We start from the raw sequence: 10,545 nt of genomic DNA on the forward strand, positions 1-10,545 counted from the left end.
TGTGACATTAAAGTGAAAGACTTTGAGGATATTAAAAACGTGTATGGCTTCCCTCCGGAATGGGAGGCCGAACGTCCGGCAAAGGGGTCCCTTGCGACAGCACTGCCGTCAAAAACGATGGCTGTATACCTTGACCATTTTACGACAGGAAATTTCCGGTTACTTGTGACGAAATTTGTTCGGTCCGTTCTGAGAAACTATGGGCTCCACATATCCCAGATTCACCCATTTGGAATGTTGAGAATTCGGCACTTCGAATTGTGTTGTCAATCTCATGATTATGACCCATCTGTTGCCATGTTTACCGTTTTCTACAATATGACGTATCGTGACGGGTGGTATGGTTTTGCTACTACCGGAAAGGGTCCGATTGGCTTCGAATAGCTTCGGAGCATCCACGGGTGGAAGTCCAAGTTCTTTTGGATTCGAGAAAACATCGTTCCGTTCTCTACGAGGGTCACAAATGGTTTGACACTCTGATCAAGACACCAACACCCATGCGCCCCATTCACGAAGGTGCAATGGTTCATGCGAAGATGAGTCGGCTGTGGCCATTTCCTGCCTTAGAGCCTTATTATGAGAATTCTGACGGAAGTAAGCGTGTGCTTGTAGATTCATGCTTTCTTTCCCCTTTCTTTTTTTTTTTTAACATTCGTTACCTGCAGGTGAAGGTAGAATTTTATCCACTCTCGTGGACACAGTAGGATGTATGATGGTGCGTCGCCAGATTGCTCGGCATGATGTGCCTTTTCTGGATCGCACGCGAAGTAACTTCGTGTTTTCCACTAATCTCACTCCGGAGCCTCTTGTCTCCGAGGCGTTGTTCGCACAAGGTAAGGAATTTGTCAAAAAGTGCGAAGGTACTCCCTAACCCCGCCCTATAACTGCCACTACTACGAGCGGAGTGATAGTACTTCTTTCGTCTAGCGGAGAGTCATTACTCTGCGAGGGAGGGTTATCGATTGGTGCTGCTAACTCTTCGCCTTCGACTGTAGGTTTGACTCGCAAGCAGGATTCAAAAGCCACCGCCGACCCGACGACAGGCGAGGAAGGTGATCCTCAATCCATTGAGGGCGGACCTCAAGTTATTGAGGCGGGTACTTTAAAGGCGGTTGGAAAACGGAAGGCACAGGCTTCCGATGCCGCGCCTAAGAAGAAGAAAAAGAAGAAGAATAAGGTTGAAGTCCCGGACCTGGGAGCTCATCTTCGGGAGCTTTCTGCCCAAGATGTTTCTAAGGGTAAGCCTTGGGCCCCTATGATTATAATCGAACTCGTTATTTTCTGGGAACTTAGTAAGTTTTTATTTTTGGAATTTTCAGGCTTGAAGGATTCCATTCGTCCGAGTCCTCCAACTTCACCGTTAAACACTGTTCAAGATCCGATCGACTTGTCGGACAATTCCCCTGTCAAGGAGAAAGAGGCTGGTGAATCTGATCACCTTCCCACATCCCCACCTCATCCCGAGCATTTCTTCCGGGATCAAGGTGGGGTTAGTGTTTTTCATTATGGGAGGCAGGCTTCCTCATCTCAAGTGGAGGAAGCACCTGCTCCACATAGACCTCACTGGTCTTTGCGCTGGGACTCAGTGTTAAATGATGCGGACGTTTGCCAAGAATACCTCGATCAAAGTCTTCCTCCTGCAGAGAAGGAGCGGCAACGCCGTCGCATCCGCCGGGAACTCCTGGAGTCAAACTCTTATCATATGGCGAACACTGTTTCTACCAATCAGGAGATACGTCGTTATTGGTTAGCCATGAATGACGAGCTAGAGGAAACCGAGCAAAACTTGCTCGGTGCCAAGAAAGAGGCCCTTAAGGCATTAACTGATGCCCAAGATAGCCGTCGGGCCATGGAGGCGGCGAAAACCAAACAACTTGCTGCTGAGGAAGCTAAAGCTGCTCTCCAGAAACAACTGGATGACCAAGCTGAGCTAATCAAGACCCTTCAAGCCGACTCAGCGCCCAAGGATCAACGCTTGTCCGACCTGAATGCCAAGAATCAAGACCAAGCTCTAGAATGTGCTGGTCATAAGATGGACCTTATCAGGGTCAGGCGGATAAAAAATGGCTTTTGTCAACAGCGATTCCCAAGGTACCGAATTTTTTATTAACATAATGTGTTTGTTTATACTCACGCATGGTTATTTGACTTAACAGGTTATTACTGACGTTCGAAATAGTGACGATCTTGGAAATTGTGTTGCGGTGCTCCTCCGTGCTTCCGAACAAGCAGGCCGACAAATGGGCTTTGAGGAAGGATATAAGTTTTGTTCCGAGGGTAAAGTTCCGGAGGAGTACGTTTTGGCCGGCAAGGACACTGCTGCTATCCTTCTTGAGAAAACTAAGGAGTTTGATACCTTGAAGTTTTCCCTTTCCGACCATATATCAGAGCTCGCAGACAAGGAAGATGCCTAGAGCAATTAAAGGAGCTGCTGGATCTTGAGGAGGAGGAAGAAGATGAAGAAGCCGAAGATACTGCGGAAGACGAAAATGTCGCCCCGTAGATGTATATGTACTTTTCTTTGTAAATCTTTCTTCCTGTTTTGTAATCTCTTTTGATCAACAATAAGAAGTCTTTGCGTTTCTTCCGATGTACTTTGTCTTATGTACTATAATATAAGTGCCTATCCGGAACTTCGGTTTTGTCAATAAAAGATTACAACTTAATGAAATAACATGCAATTAACTAGACATTCTCATACATTTAGGCATAAGCCTTCTTAAAAGAAATTACATAACTGGCTAGTCTATGTGGGCACGCAGGCCAAAAAATAAAGAAGCAAATAAAACGGCTATATATAGCATTTCTTTAAGTGTGCTGCGTTCCAAGTTGAGGGATTTCCGTCTCATCCAACTTCTCCAACTTATAGGCACCTTTGGATAGTACTTGTTTGATTTTATAAGGTCCTTCCCAAGTTGGGGCTAACTTCCCGGGAGGCTCCTGGCCGGAGGCCTCGTTATTGCGGAAGACAAAGTCTCCCGCATCGAACTTGCAATTTTGGACTCGCGAGTTGTAATATTTCTCAAGCTGCCGCTTATAATTGTGCTCGCGAATCGATGCTAGTTCTCTTCTTTCTTCCAATAGATGTAGATTCATCCTGAGTTCGTGATCGTTGTCATCAATTAACATAACCCTCGCGGATGGAATCCCGATCTCTGCGGGGATCATGGCTTCAGTGTCGTAGGTTAGGCTAAAGGGTGTCTCCAAATTACTGGAGTTCTTTTGGGTGCAGAAGGACCAGAGTACATGAGGCAATTCGTCCACCTAGCCCGTACGTTTCGTCCCTAGCCTTGCCTTAATCCCTTCTTTGATAGTTCGGTTAGTCCTTTCGACCTGACCGTTTACTTGCGGATGAGCTACAGATGTGAAGGTTTGAATGACTTGAAGTTCTTTCAACCATTCTTGTAGTCTACTATCAGCAAATTGGGTCCCATTGTCACTTACCAATTCTTGTGGGAGACCGAACCGGCAAATGATGAATTCCCAAAGGAATTTTTTCACGCTTGAAGCCGTGATTGATGCAACCGGTTTGGCTTCTACCCACTTGGTGAAATAATCAATGGCCACTATCAAGAAATTGACTCGTCCCGACGCTTCTGGGAAAGTTCCCATGATATCAATAGACCATTTTTGGAACGGCCAGGCAGATGTTACTGGAATCAATTCATTTTTTGGACGCAGGGTGTTGGGGGCATGGCGCTGGCATGAATCACACTTTCTGATTTCTTGCACAGCGTCTAAGTGCATGACGGGCCAATAATACCCTGCGTTCATAATCTTTGCAACTGTCATTCTTGGTCCCGCGTGTAGTCCGCAAATGCCTTCGTGAATTTCTCTGATCAATTAATTTGCATCTTCTGCGTCTACACAACGTAATAACGGACCAAAGAATGATCTCCGGTATAAGATGCCGTCAGTCAACTGGTAATTCAGAGCTTTGTGCTTAATCTTCCGAGCCTCAGCCTTTCCTGCTGGAAGTGCTCCGGAAGATAAGTAAGCTATAATGGGTGACATCCAAGACTCAACACCAGTTTGGATTACCAGGACTTGATTTTGTGGAACGGATGGATGGTCTAGAACTTCTACACGAATATCTTTGGCGAAATGCTCAAAATTCGTTGAAGCTAGCTTGCTAAGAGCGTCCGCCGATTTTTTCTCGCTCCTCTTATTGTGAACAATATTGAAGGAGGAAAATTGGCGAATCAAGATTCTTGCTTGTGAAAAATAAGAAGCCATGACATCGTTTTTCGCTTCGTATGTTCCGTTTATCTGTCCCGCAATTAGCATAGAATCCACCCGAGCCTCCAAATGTTTCACCCCCAGCTTTTTCGCCATCCGCAGTCCTGCTAGGAAGGCTTCGTATTCCGCCTCATTGTTGGTACTTTTGAAGTCCAACTTGATTGCGTACGTAAATTCATGCCCCTCAGGGTTGACTAGCCTTAAACCTGCACCTGACCCTTCGCTGCTGGAAACTCCATCCGTGAACAATGACCAAACTTGCCCTTATCCGGAGGTGCTTGGGGTTGTTGTTCGATTAGGCATTCTTGCTCTTTGCACTGCGGAACTTCCGGGCCCCTTGATCGCTGGTCTAGGCTTATATTCGATCGAGTGTTCACCCAATTCAATAGCCCACTCTGCCAGTCGTCCGGACAACTTGGGTTTACTCAACACGTTCTTGAGTTTGTACCCAGTTAACACATTAATAGGGTGGCCCTGGAAATATCTGTGGAGCCGTCTGGCGGCATAAACCAATGCCAAAACCAACTTTTCCAACATCGAATACCTTGTTTCTGGTTCCGATAGCGTTCTACTGACGTAATAGATTGGAGTTTGAACATTTTTTCTATCTGTCAGCAGAACGGCCCCTATGGCAATATCCGAAGCAGATAAATACAGTGTCAGAGGTTCACCCGCGTATGGTGCTGTTAGAGTAGGAAGCTCCATTAAGCATTTCTTAACTTCTAAGAATGTTTTTTCAGCCTCCGCGGCCCACTTGAAATGTGCCTTTTTGAGGCAATTTCTAAGTGTTGACACAAATGGATGAGACTTAGCCGCGTGGTTCGCTAAGAATCGGTTTAACGCTACAAGTCTTCCATTAAGTGTTTGAACCTCTTTGAGGGAAGAGGGTGAAGGCATGCGGGCTATAGCCTGAACCTTATCAGGGTTGGCTTTAAAGCCTGCGCCTGTTACTATGACTCCAAGGAATTTACCCTCTTCCATGCCAAATGATCATTTTGCCGGATTCAGCTTCATATTGATGCTTCTTAGTGTTTCAAAGGTCTCTTCAATATCTCTTAGCATCTGATCCTCTTCAATGCTTTTGATTACCAAATCGTCCATATAAACTTCGAGATTCCGACTTATTTGACTTTTGAAAGCCTGATCCATCAGTCATTGATATGTGGCTCCCGCATTCTTTAATCCGAAAGGCATCATTCTGTAACAGAATGTTCCTTGGTCAGTTCGGAACGCTGTCTCGTCCTTGTCGCCAGCTGCCATATGAATCTGGTGATACCCTTTGTAGGCATTGAGGAAGCATTTGAATTTAAATGGGGCCACAACGTCTACTTTTAAATCGATCTCCGGAAGCGGGTAACAATCTTTCGAACATGCCTTGTTCAAGTCTTTATAATCTATACACATCCTCCATGTTCCGTTGCTTTTTGGGACAATCACTAGATTGGCCACCCATGTTTGGTACTTGATTTCTCGTATGATCCCAGCATGAAGAAGGTCTTGTACTTGCTCATTCATAGCCTCCGTTTGTTCTGGACCCATCTTTCGTCTCTTTTGCACAATTGGGGTGATTAACGGATTCACCCTTAACTTGTGTTCCGAAATGCTCCGCGGGACACCGGTCATGTCCGCGGGTTGCCAAGCAAAAATGAATGTTCTTGGTCAATAATTGCTTTAAAAAGGTTCTCACTATCTCCGAGATAGCAGGTCCTATTGTAAGTGTCTGGTCTGGAAACTTTTTATTCAAAACCCATTTCTCAGGTTCGGTCCTCTGAGCCTGTCTTGGGACTTTGCTTGGTCTTGAACTTTCGGTTATAAAACAATGTCGGTTTACATGAATTATCGCCACACCAGTGCGAGTTGGAACTCCTACTGCACCACGGGCTGTGGATGGATGGGCATTGCAGTCTCCAATTGCCTCTCGTCCCAGAATAATGTCGTGCTTGGAAGTTGCTGGTAAGACCAAAAATTCAACTTCCTCTGTTCTTGAATGGATTCCGTCGCTGAGTTTTACCGGGAATGATATTACCCTGCGCGGATGCATTATCTCTCCCCCGAAACTAGAGAAGGGAGCATGAATTGGTTTTAATCTTTCCTTGTCTTCTTCGTCTAACTGTTCGAAACACTGTCCGTACATAATGTCAGACGTACTACCTGTGTCAAAAAACACATATTGTGACCAATAATGGCCTAATTCGGCAATTATCAGCGGGTTTTCATTACACAGGCCCCCTTTGATCCGAGGAAAAATAACGGGCTCGTTTTTCTAGAAGGTAATTGGTTATTGACAGCTGTCCCGAAGCATTACCTCGTGGTCATTTACGCGGAAAGATATTCTTTCTTGCGGATGACTCTTGAGGGTGCTAGGATGCTTCCGCATGTGCTTCGAGGGTGTTTCTTCCTCAAATGATCTATGCGAATGGTTCTTATGTCCCGCGGGTGACTTGTGACATGTTTATAGTTGACCCGCGGGTGTTACTTAAGGATATTTGGGTCTTTTTAGTACTCTACCTCTATAACACGCATGTTTATTATTTAAAGGAGTTGTACATGAAAGTCCAATATACGATGACGGCCCAGTTACAAATGTTAATTTCAATATGCTTTATAGGTTGATATGATCTCTCTAAAAGATGGTTTAACTATGTTTGAACTTCAACTTAATTCGTTCTCTCCCTCTCCAACAACTTACGACATAATGGTAGTGTCGTAGACAAGGGGGCTAACAAGGCATTTTACATGTTACAACTCCATCATCAGCCAAGATTTGTATCCACATTTACCTTACAATGTACTATTTCAGGTTAATTTAATATAAAATTTTATGTTAGATAATTTATTATGTTTTCTTAATCACAAGAACATGTTAGTGAAAAACTCATGAGACCCATTAATACCATACCAACGAATTAGTAGCGGCAAAGGGGTTAATAATATAGAAACTTTGAACCTAAATTCGAACATAAGACCTCTCCAATGTTTATCATGCCCCCACCACCCTTAGGTAGTTAGATTATGAGTAAGATAGATCAATAACATTGCAACTCTCATTTTTATTTTTTTTTTTTTACTTTCTAAAACTTATGATCATTGATTTGGCAGATTGGTATGTTTGCATGACCTTGCTAGTTCTCTTTTAAAAAAGTTACCCCCGATTAAAGAAAAAAAAAAGTAATACAATAATTAGTGATTAACAAAGAATAATCTGTATACTCAAAAGGTTAATAATCAATATCTTTTCAATGATATAAACACCAGCTCTAATTCAAAACCGCATCTTAATCATATCATCATCATCATTAACATAAACCTGAATTAATCAACGTGTAAGTAACATCATCATCATCATCTACACTTGCAAACCATCAAATCCACACTGCTTGTAAATCAAAGCTTGTTTCGACGGGCTTATAGCTATTCCACAGTCAATTGACGCCTACAACAAATTATCGTCATTTCAAACATATCTCAATTTTACTATCATTATCAATTATTAACTAATTACAAAATTCATAGTAATAAAATAATAAGTTAACATACGTGCTAAATGTGATAATCAAGTAATGTAATTATATATACAACATAGTGTAATTCACCGCACTATAATTACACTATGTTGTATTATATAGTTACACTATTTTATTCGCACAATTAGCATATTAATTTAATTTGTATCGATTCAAACCGATAATAATAACTATTCCTTCTACTTAATTACCTGCACGGACGGTGAATTTAGCCCTAGGATCCGGATCTTGGCATTCACATCTCCCATAATCTTCAACTCCACTCGATCATTAACCGTAGCATCTTTAATCAAATCAGCCGCATCCGCTTGCATCAGATTCACTCGATCCACAATCACAGTCGTCTGAATCTGCCGTATACTGTGCGCCGGTTGGAAGAATCCAGGTACAGTGCCTCTACCTAACGGAATGCCGCGGTACATGATGCTTAAGGTGGAGGTGCCGTACTGGATTCCTACGGTGTTGTCGTTCTTGGCGGTGAAGAGCATGCGAATGGCGAGTGAGAGTGAGGCGGTGGTGGCTACCGGAGCGGCGAGGTTGATGTACTGTACGGCCACTTGTTGGAGTTCGAACTGAGGCTTTTTAGGCTTTACGGCGAGGATGATGACGAGGACGACGGTTAGGGTTAGGAGTAAGAGGAAGGAGAAGAGGAGGACGAGGCAGCAGCAGCAGCCTCTGACTGACGCGCCGCCGCCGGAGGAGGAGGAGTGTGGATTGTGGTGGTGGTGATTGTCCGGCGGTGGTGGTTGGTGAGTCATGTTAGTGGTGACGGTGAAGGAATGAGTGGGATGGTGTGGAGCGATTAGTAATGGGGGTGCGGTGGGCCAGTGTAACGGTGATCAGACGGAAACCGTTTGTTTGTTTGTTATGGTGTTTTTGGTTTAAAAAAAAATAAAGTTAGTGTTTAAATTGGGATGAGAAAGGAAAAAGAAAAGATGAGATGAGGAATAATAAGTTTTTGAGCTTTTGGTAGCTTAGGGACTAAGGGAAATCAATGCATAATGGGTGAGAGTGATCTAGTTGTTGTTGTTGGATGGTAAGATATTCTTGTATATTTAATGGGTTTATGATTTGGATATTGGAATGTTGGTTTGAAAATAGGTATGAAGGTGTTACAGGTATGATGTCTTGGTACTCAACTTCAGGTTTAGAATGAAATATGTTAACACAACATAATGTTTTTTGAAACTTACAAAAGTTGTTTCAATAAATACAACTACTTACAAAGTTTAAATACTATAATGTACTCAGAAGCCTTATATACATGCGGATTCCGTGATTGAGTTTTAATCATAACATAATGAGAGTGTAGCCTTTATGTCGTTGATCATAACATGCAAGTTTTTTAGAATTAGAGGTAAATTTAATATTGTTTTACATGTGTGACAGTCTGGGAGTTATATGATAAAACATTAATAAAGTATTCTCTCCGTTCCAATAAAAGTGTCCATATTTTCTTTTTGGTTTATCCCATTACAAATGTCCACTTTCAAAATTTATTAGACAATTTTCAAGTTTACACTTAAAAACACACAACTAACATTAATAACAATATTGACATACCCAATTTCCAATGGCATTATTGTCATTTGTTAAGCTAAAGAAGTAATCATTCAATCTATCTTAAACTTTATGTTTTTCAAACTATGACACTTTTAATGGGACGGAGAGAGTAGTTAACTCTTTGCAAAATGATAAAAAAAAAAAATACCATCATCATCTAAATTAAAAATCTTTGTAATAGTGTTGTTTTTTTATATACTGAGGATTTATAAACAACAGTATTTAAACTGTCACATTAGGACCAAAATTATAAAATGCCTTGTTTAGAACTATGGAAAAGAAAAAACATTTTATTCTAAACAATAAACGCGAGTTTTTTTTTTTCGTATTCAAGTTCATCTTGTGTTATAGAAACATCCAAACGATTTACAATGAAGTGGCAGGTAAGCGGGCAACAAGCTGCGCCGCAACCCCCTTTTGGATAGCAAACCCAATCCGACTAAAAACAAAGTTTTGATTCTTATGGGCAGATACGTTACTATAAACAACTATCTGAACCCTATTCAAAAGGTCCACGGCATCCGGTGCTAAGAAACCAAATGTGTCAAAGGCGAAGGGGATAAATACGTGTTGATTCTCCAAACAAGCTCTCTCGTGTTTAGCAACCTTGCCCAATGCGCCTCATCAATGTTGTCTGGCCTGCTACAAATCCAGTGTCCCTAATCCCTACAAGAGGGGACACTCCTGTGAGGTCGACACAAGCGTGTTTTCCCCCTACCCACACCAAAAACAAGTATATCGGTCGGATCGTAATGTAGATCTTCCTTCTTGAGGATCCGTAAGAAAGTTTACGGGGCTTTCCCTTTTTAGCCGAAATTCCGGCTCGTTTAAGAACATCGCATAGAACATCCCTCACCAAATTCATGGTCTTTACTTAACCAGACAACTCTTTGTAGTGAACCGCATGCTCGCCAAAGATTCCAAACAAACCTTATGGCAAACCGGGCACGGCTCATCTACCCGGAAACAAAAGGGATCATTAACCGATGCTTCAGATGGCCCGGTACTCCAAAGCCGACATATGTTGGCCCAAATCCTTCAATAGGTGAGAACACTTATGAAATCTTGAGCCCGAGGAGCCCGAAGACACTCAAACACCGCTTTCTGACGAGGGGATAAATCAAATTTCATTTCCAAACTCTTGATGATTCACTATAAAGGGCACTCGCCAAAGCATGTTGGGCTTTAGGGGGGGGCGGTGTCATATTAGAGAAACCGC

The 10,545-nt window shown here is 42.6% G+C and overlaps 2 protein-coding genes across 2 annotated transcripts; both read right to left on the bottom strand.

The window, feature by feature from the left end:
* Positions 1–3,843: 3,843 nt before the first annotated feature.
* On the bottom strand, positions 3,844–4,944 carry LOC143608003 (uncharacterized). The gene is made up of 2 exons (XM_077083230.1): positions 4,556–4,944; positions 3,844–4,465 (listed from the first exon to the last, which is right to left on the bottom strand). The coding sequence occupies exons 1-2, from the start codon at positions 4,942–4,944 to the stop codon at positions 3,844–3,846; spliced, it is 1,011 nt and encodes a 336-aa protein (XP_076939345.1).
* Positions 4,945–7,457: 2,513 nt separating this feature from the next.
* Positions 7,458–8,620, bottom strand: LOC143608002 (uncharacterized). Its single transcript, XM_077083229.1, has 2 exons — positions 7,955–8,620; positions 7,458–7,672 (listed from the first exon to the last, which is right to left on the bottom strand). Exons 1-2 carry the CDS (start codon positions 8,519–8,521, stop codon positions 7,586–7,588), a joined length of 654 nt encoding a protein of 217 aa, XP_076939344.1. The 5' UTR covers positions 8,522–8,620; the 3' UTR covers positions 7,458–7,585.
* Positions 8,621–10,545: the final 1,925 nt, after the last annotated feature.

This window comes from Bidens hawaiensis, unplaced genomic scaffold (genome assembly GCF_021521415.1).
Source record: "Bidens hawaiensis isolate Kalapana, Puna unplaced genomic scaffold, B.hawaiensis_p1.1 tig00093524_1, whole genome shotgun sequence".
Taxonomy (NCBI): domain Eukaryota; kingdom Viridiplantae; phylum Streptophyta; class Magnoliopsida; order Asterales; family Asteraceae; genus Bidens; species Bidens hawaiensis.